This window comes from Mastacembelus armatus, chromosome 15 (genome assembly GCF_900324485.2).
Source record: "Mastacembelus armatus chromosome 15, fMasArm1.2, whole genome shotgun sequence".
Lineage (NCBI taxonomy): Eukaryota > Metazoa > Chordata > Actinopteri > Synbranchiformes > Mastacembelidae > Mastacembelus > Mastacembelus armatus.
In genome coordinates, this window is record NC_046647.1 from 20,712,882 (window position 1) to 20,737,334 (window position 24,453).

At 38.0% G+C, this 24,453-nt stretch overlaps 2 protein-coding genes across 10 annotated transcripts; one reads left to right on the forward strand and one right to left on the reverse strand.

Moving 5' to 3' along the window:
• The first annotated feature begins 1,127 nt into the window (after positions 1–1,127).
• lnpk (lunapark, ER junction formation factor) lies at positions 1,128–12,259 on the forward strand. 9 transcript variants are annotated; one of them, XM_026308635.2, is made up of 17 exons: positions 1,128–1,260; positions 2,365–2,434; positions 3,083–3,124; positions 3,334–3,384; positions 3,478–3,614; positions 3,852–3,910; positions 4,260–4,300; positions 4,728–4,811; positions 4,911–4,962; positions 5,118–5,252; positions 5,495–5,605; positions 5,851–5,956; positions 6,229–6,299; positions 6,540–6,710; positions 7,276–7,299; positions 7,699–7,797; positions 9,231–12,259. In XM_026308635.2, exons 2-17 carry the CDS (start codon positions 2,408–2,410, stop codon positions 9,398–9,400), a joined length of 1,380 nt encoding a protein of 459 aa, XP_026164420.1. In that variant the 5' UTR covers positions 1,128–1,260; positions 2,365–2,407; the 3' UTR covers positions 9,401–12,259. The 9 variants fall into 9 exon arrangements, with proteins under 9 accessions (XP_026164420.1, XP_026164422.1, XP_026164421.1 ...); XM_026308637.2 differs by having other exon boundaries at positions 5,513–5,605; XM_026308636.2 differs by having other exon boundaries at positions 5,118–5,234.
• chrna1 (cholinergic receptor, nicotinic, alpha 1 (muscle)) lies at positions 12,254–24,147 on the reverse strand. Its single transcript, XM_026308644.1, has 10 exons — positions 24,093–24,147; positions 19,818–19,960; positions 17,508–17,552; positions 16,505–16,614; positions 16,204–16,399; positions 15,730–15,967; positions 14,789–15,012; positions 14,560–14,674; positions 14,105–14,229; positions 12,254–13,943 (listed from the first exon to the last, which is right to left on the reverse strand). The coding sequence occupies exons 1-10, from the start codon at positions 24,145–24,147 to the stop codon at positions 13,815–13,817; spliced, it is 1,380 nt and encodes a 459-aa protein (XP_026164429.1). The 3' UTR covers positions 12,254–13,814.
• Between the last annotated feature and the right edge of the window lie 306 nt (positions 24,148–24,453).

Genomic DNA, 24,453 nt, shown 5'->3' on the forward strand with positions numbered 1-24,453 from the left:
TGCAGCCACTCCCTCTGTGTCATGCTCTAAAGATTTTGGCAGTAAATCACCAGTCGTTGTCTGTATACAGGTAGAGGGCATAGTCAGAATAAGTCAACTGACATTTTAATGTAAGCTATTTGCATCCTATTAAAACGAATTTAGATTAAACTGTATCTCATGGAAATTTTTTAGTAATGGTGAGAAATTTATTATTATTTTTAACTAAAGATGTGCCATCATTACAGCTTACTAAAAACTCAGAACACATTTACTCTGCCCCACTGATCCGCCTGCATTGAAAGGACATGTGAAATAATGACAGTGCGCCATCTAGTGGTGAAAACTTTACATCCTAAAAATAAACATTGGGCTTTTTTAAATTGGTGAGGAGTATCTCTGTCTATTCTTACTTGAATACTTTAAACTTAGAGCTTACTTATATATCCTTACCTTAAAATATTTGACTTCTGTATTCTCTGTATGGCTAACCTTTTCTTTTTTACCTGCTTATTTTTTAATAAATGGCTTTTAGTTGATTTCAGTATGCATTTGTTGTTTATTACTGTTATTGCTCTTATTATATTTTTATTATTATTCAATACTGCAAACTACTTATTCATTTATTAGTACAGGTTTTTTGAGTTTTTGTCATTGGTTGTGATGAATAACTGCTCAATACTGACATGCATTTCACATTAAATGATAGTCTGTAAGGTAAAACCAATGCATAATGCATGTGGTGCCAACATTTTTGCAACTGTGATGTTAATAAACTGACTTGCAGTAGTGGAAGAAGTATCCAGATATTTTACTTAAAACATAAAAGTAACACGAAAGATACTTTGCTGAAAGAAAAAATATTGCATTCCCAGTTTTAAAGGCGACCAATCTGAGCAAAAATAGGCCTTTTATCAGCAAAACACAATTATTCTTATATTATAATAATACTTGTTTGGCAGAACATCCCCTGTAGGAGTTTTATTGTTATATATAATATTTTTATTTATTTATTTATTTATTTATAATATAATATTTTTATCGATGCGCAAATTCCTCTTCCATGTGAACCAAAAAGGACTTCAATGCAAAGAACTCTGGGAATGAAAGTAACTGTCTACGGATGACATCATCACACTACGTCGTTACGTGACAACACCGCGCCAAACTCTCGTCTGGCAGTTGAGATGTGAGTTCAGGTAGCAGCCAGACTTTGCTGTTTGTTTCGGTGCTAACTTGATTAAATGACCGTGTAACGGAAACACCGAAGCTCCACCGAGTGTAAGTGTTTATTTCAACTAACGCTAGATGTAAGATGCGTAACGACAGCGTGGCGGCTGGAGACCTCGGTACTAACCAGTTAGTCCGTTATTGTTGCACTAACGTTAGCTAGCTTGGCGTTAGCTCCGTTATATCAGTCAAGTAACAAACGGTTCAGATTGGATTTTGTTCTTTTCACATCAGTGTATTTGTAAAGTTGAAGCTCTGGTTAATTTAGGACCCTCTCTCTCTCTTTGGCACAGTGCTGTTTCTATAGGGCGTTACTGGGGTTTGATAGCTGTCGTTTAAAATAGAAAGTGTTTTCAATGAGCAGCTAACGTTAGTTAGCTCTATTGTGTGCTAACGTGAGTTCATGTTCATTATTGGTCCTGTTTGAAACGAAAGAGTCAAACGGGAAACTCGCATATTTGCCTGTAAACTGTTTTAAACGAAGGGTCTGAGAGAAAAGCCAGTTTATTTTAAGTGTTTATTCTTGTCGACCACATTATTAACTTACAAAGGATACAGATGTACAGGTTTGCACCTGTTTACCATTTCACTGGGTTAGTATTACTATAGGTAAATGAAATTAACATAACAGATTTATGTAAATCAACAAAAGCCTAATATTCCATTGAACGTGTTGCTAGTGAGCTTTGGAAACTGTACATGATTTGGTTCTCAGTAGGTTCAGTCCAGGACGTTTGCAGTTATCGCTTTCCTTTTCTGCTTATTGGCAAACTCATAGTATGAACATAGTTTTCCAGTACCTTTTCTCCTAAAATACACAGCTGGAATAAAAAGCTTGATTTCATAACACCAGCCACCAGTGGCCTGAAATCATTTGTAAAAAGGATTGAGCCATATCTAGTCATGAAGTAAAACAGTGCTGGATGTCATCATAGCAGTGAGAAAACATTGATCTTTATCCAGAGAGATAAAGCAAGAACTGTTCATAGTCTGTTGATATGAATGTTGGTATGTGTTGTATAGTTATATAAGAAGGCATGACAAGATTTAGCATAGGGCTTTAGTATGGTGCTTAACTTAAGCAGTATAACTGTAACAAACAGATGATGTGCTTAGTTTACCTGAAACATGATTGACAGACTTTCTGTTCTATAGTCATCTAAAGGAATCAAGGAGGAGACCGCTGTGGTTTACAGATATGGGGGCCCTGATATCTCGATGGAAGGTAAGTGGGAGAGGGAAAAGGGTGAATTCAGTCAAATAACACATTAAGTTAAAAAAAAAAGAAACTGAAACAAAGTAGTTAAGTTTGCAAAATAAAAAGATTTGGGGTTTATAAATGTATGTGTATTTTTTATTATTTTAATAATTCAATTTGACTTCACATGCACAGTGAGCCTAAAGGTTTTCCATGAATACTGATTTCAGTATTTGAAACAGTTTGGGTTTGATAGGTTTGGATCCACTGAACCCTGCACCAGAGCTAGATGAAATTCATGCACTATTTTTAGACATACTAGACAAGTCAAAGGGAAAGAGAGGGAGACAGGCAAGAGTTAGCAAGAGAGATTGTGCAATCAAAGTGCAGCCTTTTTATCCACGTCTGTGCTTTCATCCATTTGAAAGAGAGAGATACAGATTGTTACAGTTGTAGAAAAATGTGAAATTGTACATCATGTTTGCTTTTATTTACTTGTTGCTGAGATACTTCAGTCAACCAAGAAACTGATGAGTAATAAGTAAGAATGTGTTTACAGGAACAGATTTGTTTAGCACCAATTAATCAGTTCCTAATCTCTTGGCTGTGAGTGACACTGAGAAGCCCAGTGTTCTGATGAAACTGATGATTTTGTGATCTTTGTCCTCAATCCAGGCAAAGCCAACCACAGTTGAGCAGCTGGAGAACCTCGACAAGGTACCAGTTAAATAGTCTGAGTGTATTTACTCACACAATACTGAAACGTACCATAAGAAGTCATAAGACATCAAAAAGCTAATAGAACATAACCTAAAGTTAATTAAATTAATTTCTTGGAAGCTCACAGTAGATTAAACCTGACATCTAATTATCTGAGTTTATTTATCCTGTTTAAATAACCTTCAACCTCCATTTTCCCCTTGTAGGAGATTAACGATCTGGAGGAGTTTAGAGCCAAAAACCAACGTCTGCAAAAGGTAAAGTTGGCAAAACATGAACAACATGCAGTGATATTATTAAACTGCACTTTCTTTTCCTCATCGTTGTTTTTATGTGTGTCTTGTTTGCAGCTGTGGGTTGGCCGGTTCCTTCTCTACTCGTCTGTTCTGTACCTGTTGATCTGTCTGATTGTATACTGTCTCTACCTACCTGAACAATGGCTGCAGAGAATAGTACTGGCCCTGCCTTTCTTCATATACCCTGTGCTGTAAGTGCCCATGTTGTTTTTCCTATTGTCATTTACAGGTTTTTGTGAAGCGCAGATGTTTAATTTGTGTGTGCAGCACCTTTGTAATTCTCATTTTAGTTATTTAAATAAATAACCTGTTTTTTATATGCAAGTTTTTTTTTGGTTTAGTTTTTTTTCCATGAATTTGGTTAAATGTATCGTGATCAGTGCTTGTTGATAATGACGGAGCACACTCTCATTTCTTCATTTTACCAGGGTTTGGTTTATAAGGAAATTGTTGATCTTCCTCTTTTGCAAACGCACTGAGAGAAACAGTAAGTTGTCTGTCAGTCCCTCTCTGTCCACCTGTCATCCAAATAAAACATATTTTGTCCTTCAACCATATTGTCATACTTACAGTAGCTGTCAGATTTTAAAGTGTTTTGATTTCTGATAATTAGCAACTTTTGAAAATAGTGATTTATGTGACTTTACATGATGTGTAATTGAACATCAGAAATCAAAATTGTATTTTCATAATATTAAAATATGCACTCATTAACTTGGTAATATATTAACGCTAAGTGTTCACCATTTAAAAAAGACTACAACAGAGCAGTGGTGTATGGAAATGAAATTTAAGATAAAATGAACTAATACAAGTTGTTCCTCTTTCATTTTTAGATGATAAACTAGAAGATTTAAAGGTTGCCAAGAAAAAGATTGTAAGGCTCTGATCTTTCACATTTCATTTTTCATTTGTGCATCTTTTACTGTCTTGTTTAAAGAGTTTAGTTTGGATGTTATGGGGTTCCTTGCCCTCTGAGTCAAAATGCAAAACTTGGTCTTTTTCTGATATGCAAGGTTTCTTTTCTTGTCATTTCCGCAATGACTTGAATAACAACTGCAATTCACTGCAGTCGTCTCCCAACTTTTGATTTTCTGTTTGATAGATAATTTCAGTGAGCTTATTAAACAGCTACGTTTTCTCTGTTCTTTTCATGTTACTGTCCTTTCTCAACGTTTTTTACTTAGATTTTTAATCTTACAATGAATCATTCTTACTGTTTATTACGAGACCTCCTTTTTGTTTAAATTGAGACCACAATTTGATCTGCATGTTATCAAAGAGTTGTTGGTTTGTATTTCCAGCTGGAGGAAGTGATGGAAACGGAGACATACAAAAACGCCAAACTCATTCTGGAACGCTTTGATCCAGAAGCTAAGAGGAAAGCTGTGAGTGCTGTGTTTTTGTTTTTTTCTTGCTTTGTTTGTATGTGTTTGATTCATCTTTTATTCTTTGACTTGTTGGTTTTGTTTGTGGTTGTGTTGCAGGAGCTGGAGTCGACTCCAGTCCGTCCGCAGATGACTCCCAGGCCAGGACAAGGTACGACGCACATCAATACACAGCAGAAAGCTCAAGTATCACATGTAAACTCTGGACATGCCCAGAGTCATACTAATTCTGAGATGTAAGCTGCAAAAAGTGATTTCTTGTCCCAAGCATACAAAATCAATTTTGTAACAATATCTTCTTTGCAGAGATTCGCCACAGAGGGCCAGCAATGAGACCCATGCCTATGGGCACCCCAGTTGCCACACCAGTGACCCCTTCAGCTGGAGCACGGCCTCCATTGGTACCAGGAGGAACCCCTGTGGGTAAGGAGAGACAAAGAGGTACTTAAAATTAAGTATGATAAATTATCACAATCAATAACTTCTCAGGTGTGATGCTTCTCCAAAGAATATTATATACAGTAAAAATCAAATCTGTCTGCCTATGAAGATTTTCATGCATCGAGGTCATGGGGAAAGTGCTAAGTCAAAGGTAACCTGAATGAAAAACAAGTCTCTTTGCCTTTGACTTAGTTCTTTTAGACATTAGTTTGTGTCTTTATCACATGTCGCTCTCCCTACAGAACCTGTCCCTCTCTCAGCTCCAGGAGGACCACCAGAGAGATCTACTCTGTCTGCTTCAGTCTTCCAGGGGGCACTACCCAGGACCCCCACCTCCCCTATACCAGGTGTAGGTAGGTTGTAATGCTGCTTGGTGCATCTTTGGGCTTGAATGTTTGGCGTTGGTTTCTGCTATTTGAATTTAGGGTATTTAATGTCTATTTACCAGATTTAGGCACCACCAGTCAAAATGTATATATTATTGTGAGGAGAGAAGAAACCAGGATAGTGCAGCGTAGGAAAAGTTAAAAATTAATTTGGTCTAATGTATTCTTCTGTGCATAATGCTTTGTGTGTGGTTGTGGACTGTTTTTTGTAGGCATGCACCCTCCAGGTCCTCCATTAGCAAGACCCATTCTGCCCAAAGACAGGGGAGCTGTGGATCGAGTCATTGAGTACCTGGTAGGAGATGGACCACAGAACAGGTGAACGCCCCTTTTCAGATGTAAATCCCTTCATGAATGCAACCTCTGACTTGCTCCCTAATTCAGGATCTCATTTAGCAGTTTACAGAGTCTCCACAAGAGAGTAGTGTGCAGTCACTGTAAGCTTTACCCATGACAACTTGCATTTCCTATACTAGGATTTGGAATTAATGATAGCAGCAGATTAGCACCATATTTCTATAGAAAATGTCTTCAATCATGCTGAACATGTCACAGTTAAACATCTCTTTGTTTTGCCTTCTTCCATATAGATATGCCTTGATCTGCCAGCAGTGCTTTTCTCATAATGGCATGGCTCTGAAAGAAGAGTTTGAATACCTCGGTAAGAACAAGAGCAGCACTGTGTTTAGTGAGAACTGTCTCAGCTAAAAAAGAGCATAATGCAAGTGAGTTTTTTGAGACTAAATACTTAAGGAAGCTACTGTAGTACAAGCTCGAACTAACTGAGGGAGTTTCATTGCTTTGGCCTTTACATACTTTGTAAAATGGAGCCGACTCATCACTTTCCCCTTTCTCCTCCTCTTCTGCTTACTCACTCTTTTTTTGTCTCTTTCACCTTCAGCGTTTCGTTGTGCGTACTGCTACTTTCTGAATCCAGCCAGAAAGACTCGGCCTCAAGCTCCCAGGCTTCCAGAGTTCAGCTATGAGAGGAGGCTACGAGCAGAATCGCATTCCCCTAGTCCAACACCACGTTCTGGGACAGACACAGAGGAGAGCGCGCCCCCTTCTGGAGGTACTGACTAACACACATGTGTAGACAAACTCACAAAAGCACCTATCTGGACCAGACAAGACAGAGTCTTTTCAGGTCTGAACTGAGAAAATAGAAGGCGGTTTGTGTTAAAGTCAAGAGTAATGCTAAAGCTAAGTAAAGCTGGTGCTTAATTTGAGGACAAGTACAGTATCTGTCCTGATTTGTACACACCAGCGGAAAAACAGACATCGTTTGAAATAAATATTTGAGATCGTATTAAGAGTAATTTATGCCAGTGATTAGGGGAATCAAGAAAATTGGTTTAGACTGAAGACACTGAGATCCAATTAAAAAAATAAATGTCTGAATCTGAGACCAGAAAGGAACTGAGACATTTTATTTGAAACCTGATGCAGGACACGTTACATCTTGCACATACACACATTTTTACTAACACTGTTTTGTGCATCTTTATGATACTGACTCCATGTGCTAACCCCCCATATTAAATGCTCTTGGTACAGTTTGTCAGTTGACCTTTTTCATTTGTTTGTGTTTGATTCTTTTTCCATCTTTACTGATGCTAACTTTTATCCTTTTATAGTTAGGGAGCAAGGAGCCAGCAGAGGTGAGACATCACCACCTTTAAATGTCACCATCCTCTTTGCTAGAGGAAGCAGTAAATAAAAAGCACCCATGAGTAACTGAACCAGTTTCAGGAAAAAATGCAGATCACTGTCTTTGCTTGGTCTCTTTTGAGCTTTTGTAAAGTGGCATACCAGATAGATGTCTGTGCTTGTCATTAGGTGGCAGTAATCAGTCAAATAGAACAGTACAACAGAAACAGTCAACAAAATGCTTCACCATCACAGGTTTAACAAATTGCTTATAGAAGCAACAACACTTATGCTGGTATTTTAGTTCAGCCTGCATACGTCAGATTCTACTTTCATCAGTACATCCACAGTATATTTACAGCATAGCGGCAAAGTGACCAGTGGGTTTAACAGTGTGATCTTACCTCTAGCAAAGGCTCCGGCACCGTGGAATTTGGTCCACAGTTTCTCCAGTTTCCAGATCCAGCAGAGTCCAAAGAACCCTCAGAACCGACCTCTGCAGAGCCCAGGTTCCCCAGCCCCTTCTCTCCCTGCACTGTCTGACCTGGCTTAATTTGAACTGATTTGATAGATTTGATTATCTCAGAATGGGGCTCTTCTCTTTGCTGTAGAATTCATAACATTTTAGAGCACAGCCCAATGCCTGTCCCCAACGCTAATCACCCCAAACATGCAATCATCTTTTAATTGTTTCCTGGGTGTCTGTGTCAGATTTGGGTCAAATAGTTTCCCAATACATTTTATCCAACTGTGAGAATTAAGATTAACCCACAGAAAACTTTATTGTTATATTTAGTTGATCTGTTTGATCTGAATTGTCTCTATTGTCTTGATGGGTTATACATTTAAACATCTAGAAAAAGATTCAACTTTTCTTTCTGACCCAGATCTGATCTTCTCAGAGTGTACAAAATATTTAGATCATCTTCCTGACAGATTCATTTGTTGTCTACATAGTTAATGTCTAAATCAGCTCATCATCATTTTTTAACCTCTGTGCTAATTCAATCAGTTTGTGACTGGTGAGATCACTTCATGTAAAAACACAACAGGGTCTAATATTTTGTGCACAAAGTGTCATTTTGTGTCTGGCCATTTAACCCCTCCCTCATATGAAATACGTTTCTTTACATGAGCTTAAGTGACTTTAACATTAACAATGCTGATTGCTAATTTTAGTTTCGTGCTTGTCACATTTTATCCCTTACTAGTTCTATTAACACTGCAGAATACCTCCTGGTTTGTGTACATGATCATCCCATAATTTAAGTCCACTCTGTATATACAGCCTGTATTTTAAAGCTCATTTCTGAGTTTTTGAGACCTGCATTTCTAGTTATTTTCGGTTCAGCAGGTGACATTGTCCATTGCCCATCTCACCTTGAAGTATTAAGTATTGCTCAAATCTTTCTGAAGTCTTTCTTTTGTCTGAATGAATTGAATCTTAAACGGTGCAGTTAATGGTGCATCTGGATTGTGATTCCTGCTTGATTTTTGGATAAACAGTGAAACATACTAAATAAGAAGAAACAATCCTTCTAACAGTAGGATCATTTGGGCATCTGTAACACCAGTCTCTGGCATTGAGTTTAAGGTTTGTTGTTTGTATTGAATATGGTCATCTTTCAATTTTAGTTCTCCTCCTGAGGCTGTGCAGTTGCATGAGAGCAGATGAATTGCAAATGTTAGTGTTAGTAAAGCCTCTTATGTTTTCCTGCTCCTAACAACTGTGCTGAGTCAAGTCTGATTTAGCTAATGTTAACCTTAACAGGGGGAATGCTACTCATTTATTTATCACTGATTTAACACGTAACAAACCAATCATTTGTTTTAATAGAAACTCTTTAAATCATCTCAGATCCTTCCTCTTTTTCTTTTCTTCCATAATGTTCTGTGTCTTTACTTACTGATTAAATCCATCTTACTTACGGCTTCTCCTCAGATGAGAAAGATATGGTAGAAGATGAAGATCCCACTAAAGAAATAGAGTCTGTGACCCAATCAGAGGAGCAGCCACAGCAGCAGGAGGGAGAACTGGTTCAGGAGGAGGAGGAGGAGGAGGCAGAGGAGAGTCCCAGAACCCCCGGTGAGACAGAATCTCAGCCATCGTAGTTGCAGACAGTCCAGAAGAGGACCAGGAACATCTGATCAGTCTGTCCAGGCAAAAGATGTTGGGATTGACCGTGGTACAGGGGTTGCATTATAAAGCTGTATGGATGGACAAGGATTTCCACCAACAATTGTTAAATTATATCTTTCTTTTTGCACCAAAACCTCAAACAAAAACAAAAAGCATCAGAATATCATTTCAGCATTTTTATCCAGTGATATCCCCTAAAATGATGCCAATATATCATGGCATGGCATGTCAGATGACCATAGTTTTAATCCTAAGGCTGTTTCTTGATTGAGTAGTTGGCTGCTGATACTGCTGTATGTGGTGAATGGCAAACTGACTTCAATATTTTATGATTTACACAGAAAGGTCCCTTGGGTTTTAGGTGGGCAACGGTTTGATTTGTTATGACAAGTGTTCTCGTTTTAAACTGCTGATTCACAAATGGTTTGTCCTCACATGCTGCAAAAGCAAATACAAATTCCTTCACTGACCTTTAATTCAGTCATTCATTTTTCACTCAGTCTGGTGTCCGTATTATTTGCTAAATATCATTGCTTATTTTAATGCAAATTTAAGTATAGTATATATTTATTGTTTTATTGGGCAGTATGAAGATCCAACAAAGTACATTTTAAGACAAACCTGTTGAGGACAGCATAGGTTGTGTTTACAGTATAATGTTATAAAGTATGCCATTAAGTTTCAGGGTTCTGTTATGGCTTTTTCCCTTTAGATTAAATACAAGCTGATCCCCAATACTGAAACATTTAGGAAAACGCTTATGTTTTATGTTTTATTCAAGACTGATGCATGTACATGTTTCATCCTGCTGATATTCAGATGTTCTTTCGTGATGCTTGACCAGCTTGTCTCAGACAGGCGTATCTAGGAAATAAGCAGTTTGTGCATTTAAATACAGCTAATGTTCTGCTGGCTACTCACACTCAGGTTTGTTAGGAGCAAAACTGCTGAGGTTATATACCTCAGGTTGTATACCATTACTTATATCATCAGTGAAGAGAACTAACACAAACCAGCTGAAGGAACCCTGTTTAGTGACTGTGGTGTTGTTCTGACCATTCATGTGTTTTTGTTAGTGAGAAAGTTAGTTTCCTTTCTGAAGGAAAAGCAAGTTATTATCAGTGATGTTAAAAATCCTGTTTATTATTTTAATTGCCCAGCAAACTATGTGCTGAACACTGTGCTCCAGCCAGTAATTGAACTCAGTTCAGCCTGTGGTGGCGCAGCAGAAAATGTATGTTTTGAGTGGAGGTGCACATATATTAATATGGCAGAATCTGAGTCCTTTCACATCCATCCGTTTCCTGTTTGGTCTGTGCTTTTCCCTGGATAGAAAGAATGTGAACTAAACAACCTGTGGACTAAGGTCCTGAAACAAGTCAGGCTTTACAGGAATAATTTGACAAAGTTAACCCAGCATTTGTTTTGCAGAATGAGAAAACTGAACTGCTACAGTAACATCAAACTGTTATTTTTATGAAGATCTTTCTTTGAGATTGCTAAACTAACTTTTTCACTTTGAGGGTAGTTTTGTAGAGCAATGGCAACATTGGAACAGTCTCTGAATAACCTGAACATCTTACCATTTGTTAGCCAAAAGAAGATAACAGATTGGAGCTAAAACTGCCAGTTCTATTTCTGTCTGGATTTTGTCCATCATAGACCTCAGTTGGATTATCAATTGCCAAATGAATTGTAGTTTTATCTGAGTGCCCTAACTTGATTTGCACTGACTTTGCACTGTTTTATACAATTAGAGGTGTAACCTGTAACCATGGTACCGTCACCACTATTTAAAAGTATAGGCCTGGTTTGTGTTTTGTAGCCTCCAGGATGCTGAAGATTAGATTCACAATTTTTAAGTATTTTGTTTTTGCTCACATTAATTTTAAGTGTTTTAACTGTGTGCACTCACATTAGGCACCTGTGTGCCCTGGTTGCTGCTTGTATAGTCATTAGTTTACAGTGTAATCTGCCCTGTCGCTCCTTACTGCGATGTCAAATTCAAAAGGTTCATGGTCGACTTGGCCAACACATAGCATTTATTATGCTGAGGATGGCTGGGGCCAACCTTTTGAATCTGCACGGGCAGAAAACATGTTTTTGAACAGACCACTCCATGATTTAATGCTTTACTCCACACCTTGACCATAGCTTCACATTTTGATTTTGTGCCATTATTTCCTTGCAGCAGGCAGCTGTGTGTCCAGAAGTTACTAAATGTTGCACCGTGGTACCTGTAGCAGCTTTCTGATGTGTCGTTAGCTGAAGGCTACCAGAGTTAACAAGCTTTTGTTCCCAATAATATGTTCTGTTGATGAAAATGTGGTAAAAAAGAAAGCAAAATATGAAGCTGTCACTTTTCTAAAGCTTCTCAGATCCTCAATTTAACACTGACATGAGGTTAACTCTATATTTGTAGAGTTTTTTTCTGCTGTTTGTTAAGTGTCTGCATGGCGCGCTTAATAAAGGTTTCAGCAACAAAGGCAAGCAATAGCTGCACTGCCGTGATTTATTTAGGGATTATATTAGTTTTTGGTCTAAGTTAAAAACTGCAAGGCTAGAGATAAATGAAAAAACAGATGTTGTTAACCCTCAGTTGGGTGAACTTTTGCTTAGTCTGAATTCATGCACCCTTGGCATTGACAGAAATACCCTACAACTCATGTGGACCCTCATTAGAAGTTACACTGTTTTTCCTTGAAAAAGCTGTTAATTTGTAAGGAAACTATGACTTATAAAGTGTACAATCAGTGAAATGTCTGAAATCTGAGCTTTGGATGATATCTCTATAATACAAAAACTAAACGACCATTAAATGCATAAACTGAGTAATGACTTTTATTTTTCACTCTATTACACATCTATACAACCGCAAATATAAAAAACAACAAATGCTCAGTGCAATATGACCTTACAGAACTTTACTCTGCCATTAAACTCAACTAGATGGTCTTGTCTGTTGTGAGAAACCACAGCTGCAAAATAAATCAAGTTGTCTTCAGCTGGTCGCTGTGAACAAAGTTAGCAACACCACAGCAGTGACTAACGAGCAGTGACATGGAACTTTTCTCTTCCAATTCATGTTGAACAATCTTTCTTTGCCACTGTATTTACTTTCCTATAGCACAGTTACAGCGGCACAAAAGACCATTCTCATTAGCTTGAATTCTGCAACCCCTTAATGGAAAAAATACAGTTTCATGTATTTCTGTAAATTATCATTTTGATGTATAGTATTGTCATTGGTCAAAAATCGCCGCATAAGATGTGATAAATTTAAAATTAATTGCCTCCTTAACATGCCTCCTTTAGCCTCCTTTAGCTCTACATTCATCAGTAACTTCACCTGCAACTGACTTCAGGTCTGTTGATTTTTGTTTAAACAGATTTTAAAACATGTAGCTCAAAAGATGATCCAAAACAAATTCAAAATATAATATTTAAAACGGACTAAGAGACATGCATCAGTGACAAAATAAATCTTGCCACTAAAGTAGTTTTCTGTTTATGATGTTATGATCTGAATTTTGCACCACTCACAACATTAACCAATAAATATAAAAGAGATTTTTAGAAAAGTCAACTGAGTGTCAGGCAAAACAAAACAATAAAATTTCCAAGCAGGAAAATATCTCACCTGCACTCAACAAAGACAAGAAGTGTCATCGACCAGACCAGTCTATACACCAGGCAATAAAACTACAATTTGATTAATAATTCTGTTTAGAACAAGCTGAACACATCCACTTCCATGTTCTGTAACATTTAGGTCTGGTTTCTATATAAACATGAAACCCACGACCGACCTATGGTAATATGATGAATTTTCTGTACACTCAAAATGCTAATAGGCCAGATGTATTTGCTAATTATATTCCTCTGCATAATGGACATTCAAATGTTCTTATGTTAAAGTTTTTACATTTAAACATTTAAAGGTTCTCTGACCCAAACCTTGATCAAGCTGCCAACAAAACAACTATGCTAGACTAAACTAGCTATGGTTTTTACATAAGATTAATACAGAACACTCTAAGAGCCCACCAGAGTGATGGCATCATTAAAACACTATAGAAAAATAAGAAAAACAATAGAAAAAATGTTTGACAACACCTTCAAGTATGACCCATTTTAGATCACGAGACTTGTGCCTTTAAGATGCCTGGATTTACCTTTTACTGCAGTCTCTTCAGTTTCAGTAAATACACAAACACACATTTGAGTAAATGCCCTTTACAGCATTTAAAAATCAACTCAAATTGTGTCTGTGCGTGTGAGAGACAGAGGCAGAAAGAGTGAACGACACTGAACCAGCTTCTCTGATGCATCTCCAAGTGCGACATCTATTCTGACAATGCACATAGTGCTCCATAGGTCAGGCCTCTACAGCATGTTGAGCTCAATGAGTCTCCCAGCAAAGACGCAAAGCGTCCCGATGATGCACACAACCATGAACACACAGAGCAAGATGTGGTCCAGAACCATAGCCACGAACTTCCACTCCTCTGCGGCCTGAAACAAGATGACATCGTGAAGAGAAAACGTCAAGTTGAGTCTTTCTGAACATGCTGATGTCTGATCAGCAGCATCCCAGGCTCTTTTAATATTTTAATAAATATGTTCTATAAACCCATATAGATTTATACGTGTATGTCGTACTTGTGTCGCCTTACATTGTTAGATTCCTCGTCTGATTTCATGGTCTCAGCAATATACTTCACCCCTTCAATGGCACTGCGAACATCAGGGTTTTTAACAATGGGAGACTGGTAGGTGACGCTGGTTGGGGTGGGATTACCTGCAAAGGAGAGAGCAGGGACAGGGTGTAGTTGTGGGAGTACACAGTACACAGTGCTAGGGTGCTCTGTCTAATATTTCTTCCGTTACAGTTATTGAGTGTATTTGACAAATCCTTTGACAAAATGTTCTTTTCAATTTTTTTAATCACAGAATATTCCTAAAATTCATGTTTTATTTAGTGTTTCTTCCCATCTAAGGTCATGTGGCATTATCTTGGTAACTCACTTTTCCATTGACAAACCTACAAAATAAAGCAAACCCACAAAATGTGCTACTTGTCATTTGTCTGTGTTTTTTTGTGGGATCTGTCATTTAGCTGTAGTCTTGCCTGAAATGTCAGAGATGTCCATGTCAGTAGGGAACAGCCTCTTCTGCCGGATCTCCTGACTGGGACGCTTCATTGTTGAGAAAAACATCATGTTGGGAATGGTCTCGATGAAGACCTGAGAGACCGACAGATGCAGGTAGTAATTACATTCCAGCTTTTTTAATCAATTAACAACGCTGGCACTTGTTATTAAATTATTACAGGTGGATGATAAAAACAAAATACGAACCTTGCGGATCCATGCGGGCATGGTGTGCGTGCTGGGCGAACGGTGATGTGTGTTGATGACAATGACGGTGATGATGATGGAGGCGATAACAAACACCATTGTGAAGAGCATGTATTTTCCTATGAGAGGAACAGCACTGGAGGTGGAGGGGATTAGCTCCACAATAACCAGCAGGAAGACAGTCAGAGACAGTAGGACAGAGATGGAAAGGGTCATCTTTTCACCTGGGAAGAAATGGGCACAAAGACAAACGTTCAGGCTACTTTTGTACTGCAGGTCTTGATGCTGAGCTTAAAATTTCTTCCTATATATATATATATATATATATATATATATATATATGAGACAATAAATATGCAATGAGCCATTAAAAGGCATTAAAAGTGCCAGTGCTATTCACACAATTCACAACACAATAAAGGCTGTGTGATAAAAGGAAGTGAAATCAGCAACACAAAGAATACCTATAATAATAAAATGCTGTATGTGAACCAAGAGGCTATTTCTGAAAATAGGGACCCTGTGCAGTAGTGTAGTGCAGTATTTAAATAGTGTCACGTATTTTAAATAGTTCTCAAAGCACAAACCAGTGGCATTAAGGGCTTTGGAACAACATTTCAGTGTTTTATTCTCTAGTGATAATGAGAATCCCACCTGAGAATAAGTTCATGTAATACAAGCAAAATAATAGAAAGTTCTAATCTGTTCATTTAAATGAAAGTCAGAGTCCACAGCCACAGCCCGTTTGATTTAGTGGATTTTCACATATGAAAGTGGCTTCAAAACCTTCTGAAAATGTTTAACTCCATGTGTTTTTTCAATTTCCACATGCATTATATGTAGCCTGTCTGATATTTGCCTTATGTGAGTAAATACATTTGAAATGGGTTAATAGTGGCACAGTCAAAACTACACCCCACGACCCGCAAAGCTCCACGTACCAGAGTCAGTGGGCAGGTAAAAGACCAGTGCAGTGAGAAACGAGAACAGCATGCAGGGAATGATGACGTTAACAATGAAATACAGAGGCAGCCGCAGCATGAGGAAATGATAAGTGATGTCCAGGTATGGTGTGTCAGGACAGCAGGTGTAGTACACCCAGTGTTTCCAGCTCCTGTAGTCCTTCAACACCCATTCACCCGACTCCATAAAGTTACTGAGGTCTGGTCGATCGTTGTCCTAAAAAACAGAGGAGGCGGAAATAATATACCACAAAAGAAAAGGGTTTTACTAAAGGAATAAAGGTGAGGGGCTTTCACATTATATTTATACTTAGTTTTACAAAACATCCATACAATTTTCCAGTATTCCTGGAAAAAAAAGGATGGTTGAGTTCATTATGTTTTAAGGTAAATAGTTACTAAATCTGTAAAGATATCCAAAACGGATACTACAGATGTATAAGTTACACTCACTGGGTTGATGACGACCAGCAGTCCATCATAAGTCCAGGTTCCCAGTTTCATGCTACAGTTCTGCAGGTCAAACGGGAAATGGAGGACAATGATCTCACAGTAACTCTTAAATATGGCTGGAGGATTCCATGTTATCATCCCGTTGTACTCCAGCAGGACTTTGGTTTCATGGATGATGGCAAAATCACCGTCAGCACTGCAGTGGAAAAGGCAGGGGAAAGGAAGAGCGTTTTCACACTAGGCATGCTACACGTAGACGTGTTTGAGTACATGTGAAAGAAAAAAGAGAATTTGTATTTACTTATTGTATAGCACCAAGTCAGGTTTCCATATGTCAGTTGAAGGGACTCTGATCTTTCTAATGCCACCATAGTCATCTGGATTCCACTTCAGATTCACATCTGTCCATTGCTGGGGCGAGAATTAGGAAACTTTAGATTCCTGTACTGATAAAGTGGTTGTGTCATATTTGTCATTTACAGTGAAAAACACAACAGAGCAAATACAAATCTCATTACCTTAAATTATTGCTTATTAAAAACCATGCTGGAAGTTAAAACAGCAAAAATCACTAAATTATGTATTTTAAAGTATTCAGAAAGATTAGCATTTGAATGTGGGATGAGGATAACACACCATGTAGCATTACAGTACTGTGCAGAAGTTTGAGGCCCTTTAGATGTTTTAGATTCTTATCCCACAACATCATCAGGTGTCAGACTGATCCCAGGTTCATTGTGCAGGACAAGAAGTCCATATAGAACCCAGTAGAGTTCATGAAGAACTATTTTCAGAGGCAAGAAGAATCAGGAGTCCTGCAGCAGATGGTCTAACCCCCAAATTGCCCAGATCTGTCAGTCTGGGATCATATGAAGACAGAAACACTGGGACAGCCTGAATTGACAGAAAAACTGCAGCAGCTTCTCCAAAGTGCTGCAATGGAGAAACTGTGTGAAGGTCAAACCGAAGAGAACTGCTGCTGGTTTAAGGGAAATGGGGAGGCTCTGCAGATACTGATTACATTTAGGTTTTGTTCCATTCACTGCATTTGGTATGAAGTTAATTTAGAAATGAAAGCAAAATTTATGTCATTTAAAGTGTTTTTAGTGCCTAAAACTTTTGCACAGTACAGTATATATCAAGAAACAGGTAATAATACTGTGAATTATGCATAAGAAGTACTTTTTTTGCTGATATTTTAAGTACACTTGGTTGCCAATACTTATATACCTTTACAGCACATACATGTACATGTTTGTGTAGACTGTTTTAATTGTGGTATTGCTGCCACCTGTGGTTCATACCTGTCTTAGACGGACATTACTGGTCACAATCTGGTTCACTTCATCCTTAGGGATGCAGAAAAAGAAAGCAAACAATCAGAAGCAATTAAAAATTACTATTCACTATTCTATTACTATTCAATTACTATAAAAGGATAATATTTATAAGTGTGTATCTTGGGTTTTTTCAGACTTTCCCTGTCACTTAAGTGTTTTAAAAATAAAATTAAAAAAAAAAACTTTGAATTCAACGCGGCTGCGCCTGCGCATGCGCACTTCGACCCTAAAGATTAAAGTTTTAACGGTCGGTTTAGTTTCCTGCGTTCCACGAGAACATTCGGCGTTCTGTGGCCACATTGAGGCGGTTCAAACGGTCGTAAAACTAAAGCTTCCAAACGAAAAACATTTTCAATCTTTAATTTTTATAGATAAAGAAAAGCTACCGTGAAAAAAAAACACTATAAATGAACGTTGACGCTAGCTAACGTCGATATGGGGAACTGTGTTAGCATCATTAGCTTTGTGTGTTTTGTCAATGCGCCTAATGCTAACGGCTGCTAGCTAGCTAATTGTTTGCACAAGCAGAAAAAATGTCCTAAAGCTGGAAACTAGGAGCAGAAGAGAGAAGACGACAAGGCTTTTTCAGCTTGCAAAAGGGATTTGCTGATTTTTTTTTTTAATCGATGGACTTGTTAAGAACGGACTTTAGCCTTGGTCGTGGACTTCAGCCCTGGTCGTGGTCTTCACAGGTCGGTCAAGTTGGCTTCAAGCGCAGAAGGAGAGCTACAAACAGTAGGACCAAAACGTTTTGTTTGCTTTCTGATGCCGTGCCATCATGCTGTGTACTTGGTTCTGGTTCTGTGATGTGGGTTGCATACCCTGCAAAGATTTAATGTGTCCATTATGTCAGGACATAATGGCCTTAACGTTGTGGGACCTGGTGTCGTTTGTGGCCTCGTTGCGTTGTGTGCGGCTGGACTCATGTGGGAAGTGACCTTGGTCTTTGTGGTGTTGTTGGTTGTTAGTGCCAGGGACTTTCTGACTGTTGTGCGAGATTTATTGAGCTAAATCTGTTTTCTTGAGGTTGTTGTAGATTTGGTCATTTGAAAGAAAATTTAGAGGCTTTAAATTATTTGTCACATACATATATTTTTATTGCGAGTATATTGAGTTTTCAGAACTAGCTGTTTTTCTATGATTTTTGTTGCTGTGACTTCTCTTACCAGAGAAGACTTTCAATTTTCAGACCCGTGATGGTCGTCGAGGGACTAATCAAGAACAAACTTCATCCCTGGTCATTTTTACAGGTTGGTGAAGACAGAGGTGCAGAAGGAGAGCTACAAATAGTAAGAATTGGTCCTTTTTATTTCCATTTTTGGGGTGTGCTGCTTGTGTTTTTTGGCTTCCATGCCACAGCTGAACTGGTATAACTTTCTGTGACCCTGCTTTCCAAGACAGTTGTGTTTTTAGTAACATTGTGCAGCTATATTAACGGGGAAAGTCATGGTCTTCAAGTCTAAACTGCACCAGTTCTTGGCTGTTTTGCATATTTTTGGCTCTCTTCCTATAGTGATGTAGAGGCTTGCGACTTCCTGTCTTTGTGACAGATTAATGTAATTAAATCTTGTTTCTTGAGTGTTTTGGTAATTAAAGAGAAAGGCAAGAGGTGTTATTGGATGTTATCTGTTATGTCACTTCCCTTTGCCAGCACAAGTGTTCATTTTGTATTGACTGATGAGGTTGCCAGGCTTGCTTTGCAGCGGCACAGCTCTACATTTTGTGATCTGTTGATGGCTGTGATTATTATTTTTAATTCAGTAAATGGGACTCCTTGCTTGTGTGTTTTCTTAGTGATTTTGCTTGTAAATTAGTGGGAAAAAAAATCGTTTTACATCACACCTTGGCAGTATTGTTGCACTAAAGGATCTTGCAAAATCTTCCAATAATACTATCCTGCTCTTACACAGTAGGAACAGCCATTGTCAAAAGTCAAGACAATTTATTTGTTTAGGACATTTATTTAAATTCTTTAAATTGTTTTCATAAACTTTGTTTTAAATTTGTGTAGAGCATGTGTCCTAGGTGTTGACAATACTGGAGTATTTTATTGAAATATCAGTTTTTGCTTGAATGGCAGTACAGTGTTTACAAATCTGTAGAGAAAAACTGGAATTATATCTTATAGTTAAAAAATATAGAAAGCATAGGAGCTGCAGTAATGTCAGTCGGTCATGTGAAAAGCCTGAAAGCTTTCGGTGAAAATATTATGGGCATAATGTCTTTGTTTCTTTAGTCTAAGTTTCTTTCGCCAAACTTTTCCCTCTTCCTTACCACACTAATAAGCTGTATTAACTGCAGTCCCACGGTGACTACTACGGCATCGCTGAAGTGGTTAACGGGACGAACCACTTTGTTGTAACCTTTAAACAGATTTGTGACCAGACGAGTCTCATCCTCTGAACAGAACACTGAACCTACGGCAAAGAGACACACAAAAATTCAGTCAAGTTATCAACAATTTTTATTACACTTTTTTAAATTGAAGAGTCTCATTATATCGCAGGGAGCTCAGAGAGCAGTCAAACTGAGTGATTGATTAGAAAGGAAAACAGCAGCTTTTGCTGCAAAGGTTAACTTTTAAAAGTTTATTTAGAACTAATGTCAGGAATGTATAATTTATGCGGTAGACAAACTCTGGTTCATACCTTTACTACAGTTTTTATTTTGGGCTCACTTAAGGTGAGGAACATAGTGAGTATGATTGCCATTTCCAGCTGAATGCCATGGCCCTACAAAAATGTTTTCACACTGGAGCTGAAATGAAAGGGAAGCCAGCAGTTTTCATTTAACTGTGATTCATCTACCAAACATTTCCTTGGCCTACAACTAGGAACCTGAAACCCTTCAATGCGATTGAGAGAGACAGAGAGAGGGATTGCACAGGAAGAGAGGGGGACAGGAAGAGGGAGGAATTAGCAGATGAGAGAGGCAGGGACAGGCAGACAGATCAGCAGCAACAGCAGTCAAGTGACTGGAATTCCATATTGGTGAATAAAGTCTCTGCACTGTTTGCCCCTCGAGCCTGTCCAAGCACTGTGATCAAGTCTGTTGCTGTGTAAAACCTAATCTGAGTGCTAAGAGCCCTGACCAATTCACTTGATTAATAATTTTTGCATGTGGTCAAAAATCTACAAAGAACACATTCATCAGATAACTAATTATTTTTCTTATTCACAGTCAGTCTGCCTGTTTTATAGACTGTTAGGAGGCATTGCACTGGCAGGTCTGTAGAACCACTACTGTTCATGTGTCAGTTCAGCTGAGTGGAGTAGGGATTTTTAGACTTGTCAGCATTTGATTGATTTGGAAGGTGCAATGTTCTTTGGTTATTATTTGGTTCTGGCTGTTTTTGTAATTAATAAAACCAAAGTTGGTTATGGTACATGGTTACTGTTACTGCAACAGTGCAAATCACATTTCTATGAAAAAGTTAATGATTGCAGTTTCTTTATTTTCATCAGTCTGTAGCAGCTGATAATATTGGCCTATCATGAGACTGGTCTAGCTCTACACAAAACTGTGGCCATATTTTTTGTGAAACTGTACTACTTACTTTCACAGCCCCTTTGGTCACCACTCTTACTGGACTTGGATTCAGTTATTTTGACCTAGCATGTGCAGTCAATGTAGTTTTATTTATATATATATATATATATACACATACATACACACACACACACACACTTTGTGAACTATTGCATCACGTTATCATGTAATCACAGTAAGCACAGCACATCATGTACTTTTATTACAATATGACCTAGCAGATTAGCATGTTTTGTATGTTAATTCTGGCATCTGCTGGCGATCTACACAAGGCTCGGATCGTGTTTCATTTCGGCAGCAGATACAGGATACACACAAACACAAAACATAAACTAGACACTCAAGCAGTTTATTGGTTTTCAGATACCTTTCAGGGCTTAATAGTCTTTCTCAAAGATCTAGTTCTAGATAAGTCTGGTGTGGTTGTTTATGATCTATATATTCTGCGTGCACATGCCCGTCTCTTGCTGACTACCTCGTCCCTGTTTGTTGTCCTGCTGGCAGGCTTTGATCTGGACACATACAAAAATAGATGGAGGTGGGGCAGAGGAGCCACTTGCAGCTGTCAGTCATTACCCATTCTCCACTCTTATTTCTGCATGATACTTAGCTGCTACTGCAAATGAAAAATCATGGCTTACAAAAAACTTAAAAGTGTGGGGGTGGAGATAAATAAAAGTTGCATAAGAGTTCATCATGATGTTTTTCCAAGGCTGTCTTGTGTTCTTGCCTGTTAAGGTTATTGTCAGTGAGTAAATTTGTTTTTTTGTCTCTCACTTATATTTTTGTGTACTGTATGCTAGTTATTGGTACAAATTAGAAGTCTAAGGTATGAATCTTGTGTTTTTGTGTGCTCTAGCACCAGAAACTGAATTTCCCAGTTGATCTTAAGAACTGCTGAAAAAACTGTACTATATCTGTGGTATTCCTTTAGAAATATGTTCTATATTTGACCAACTAACCATGGAAAAAATTCTCCAGTCACATAATTCAAATACAATTCAAAGTAGGATATTTTTACATTCTTAAACATTAGTTTGATAGGATCATAAATATTTTCTATGTTTTTATAGCCCATCATGGAAAAACAAACAGCTCTGGTCCAGTGGTCCAGTTGCTTTGATACAGAAACTGGTTTTCTGAATGAGGATATATATTTAAGTAGTTCATCTTAGAAATTTTAGACCTTTACCACAGTCCTTGAGCTTCCAGATGATGTTTTTCCACGAATGGCAAGATCAGATAATCTGACTGAATCTGTGACATTTTAATAAGGAAATGATATTCATTTCAAAATGAGTTTCAAGTTGTGAATATGGCACCTGCTCTTATGATGACTATGCACTATGATGAGGCTATAATCATCTGAGAATCTCAATTTATTGATATGGAGACAAAGCAATCATGTTTTGAGGCTTAAATAATCTGCTTGAAATGCTGACAAGCTGTGGACATGTGGAATTGGCAATAAAGCTCTTAAATAAAGCTTTCACATCTGCAGTGATGCAGATAATGGCCAGCTGGTGGCTTACTGGCTGCATCCTTTCATCCAGGCACAGTACCTCTATCTGGTCGTCACATCTAATTGTCACCAGTGTGCTTCATAAAATGTGCTCGTGCTCAGATCACTGAATTAGAAAGGATAAATAAAACAAATTTCTATTAAAATGAGTTGAAGGTTAGTCTCTCACTGAATGCTTGATATAGAAAGAACTGAGAGATGAACCATCTTTTAAACATTAAGTGGGAGATATTATGCTTATTTTTATGTTTATATTTTTTATTTCAGAGACCTACTAGAAAATGTTTCTCTACTTTAAATTTCACAAAATGGCCGTAGATCTTTACTTTGCGGATAGATGGTAAAAGACAAATGAAGGAAATAATTAAGGGAATTGAGGTATATCCTTTGTCTGAGGTGGTCCATTTTAAATCCTGCCTACCAAGCTGTCTTTTAAGCATATTCTGGCCTGGAAAATACTAACAGAGTTTAGCAAGGAAAAAAGACAAAACTATTTGAAACCAAAGAGCATGTTAACCTGTTAGCCTCTTGGGCTATGTTTAACACAGACATCCAATATCACCGCAGTTCAGAATGATGAGAAATTTACACAACCCTAATCTGTCCCTTTTTAGACTTTTCAGAGCTCTTCATGTTCTTGCATTTGTGTGTCTTTACGTCCATTTGTACGTCTTTGTTTAAATAAGCTTTTTCCAAATCTCAAAGTGTAATTTTATCATTAAGACAGAAGACACTGAGAATTTCTTGAAAAAATTAATGACAAGAGGATTTACATCAAGCACAGCAATATGGATGTCATATAGATCTGTATTATGTTTGATAGAACCTGGTTAGGCCTGGGTCTTACTGCCCAGTACATGAAAGTGGGTGCGTCAGTAAACATTTGTCCTATCCGAATGTCCTTGACCAAAGATACTAATCCATGCATGCTCACTGATGAGAAAGCGCTCTTGAAGAGAACCTTTAAATTTTAATGCAGCAGGCTATGCTAATAATGCTGAACTTTCAGGGTACCTGAAGGACAAATGTACACTCATAAGATGTTCCTTCAAGTATGTTTCTAGTAAGTTGATGTTATATTAGATACAAATCAGAACTGAAAATAGGACTTTTGTCAGAGTGTATGATAACACTGATGAGGCCACGTGTCAGGAAGCTTTCTCTGGTTTCTGAACATGGTCACTCAGGCTAGATCAGTACGTTTTCCAGTACATTGCATTGAAGTACATTGCTAAAACATGTATAACAAATAATTTTTGCTAAAACATTCAATTATGCTTTCATAAGAAGACAGCTGGCTAATAGTTGAAGTTGGTAAGACTTAATTTGGACTGTAAAAACAAAAGGCTTAACTATAAGGAGCAAGACTGCATTCACTTCTGAGGCGTTTTTAGGATCTGTGCTGCTATAGCAAGTCAAAAAACATGAGCAAGAAGGTTTAAATATTAACACACACACTAACACATAGAAAGGCTTACCAGCAAGTATGGTGAGAATCCATGCCACCAAGATCTGGACCTTAGGAAGGTTCATGTCGCCACCAGACCGTATCTAAAACCAATCATGAAATCTACAACATCAGTTTAACAATATGCTGTTAAACAGCTAGCAGGTTGCAGTCTAACCTATAAACTGATTTTACTTAGATCCATCCATGTGTATGCACTAAAGCAGTCGCAGTCACTGGCAAAGAGTCAACGTGGGTAGTTGATAGGTGGATTGGATTGACCAGTATGTGAAGTCTGAGCTCTGGTTTTTCATGGCAAACCCTATCCCCCTAGCCCCCTAGCCCTCCCCAACAACCTCCCAGTCTCTCAGCACACTTCAAAGCATGTGAGA

What these genes read in the sequence shown, in the direction of transcription:
- lnpk (XM_026308635.2), top strand. Translation starts at nt 2,408, where the DNA reads ATGGGGGCCCTGATATCTCGATGGAAG. An exon ending in GAGCGCGCCCCCTTCTGGAG is followed by an intron (nt 6,711 to 7,275) that starts GTACTGACTAAC and finishes ATCCTTTTATAG; the next exon opens with TTAGGGAGCAAGGAGCCAGC. An exon ending in CCGACCTCTGCAGAGCCCAG is followed by an intron (nt 7,798 to 9,230) that starts GTTCCCCAGCCC and finishes GCTTCTCCTCAG; the next exon opens with ATGAGAAAGATATGGTAGAA.
- chrna1 (XM_026308644.1), bottom strand. Translation starts at nt 24,147, where the DNA reads ATGAACCTTCCTAAGGTCCAGATCTTGGTGGCATGGATTCTCACCATA. An exon ending in TGCTGGTCGTCATCAACCCA is followed by an intron (nt 15,968 to 16,203) that starts GTGAGTGTAACT and finishes TCTGTTTTTTAG; the next exon opens with GACAACGATCGACCAGACCT. An exon ending in TGCCCGCATGGATCCGCAAG is followed by an intron (nt 14,675 to 14,788) that starts GTTCGTATTTTG and finishes TCGGTCTCTCAG; the next exon opens with GTCTTCATCGAGACCATTCC.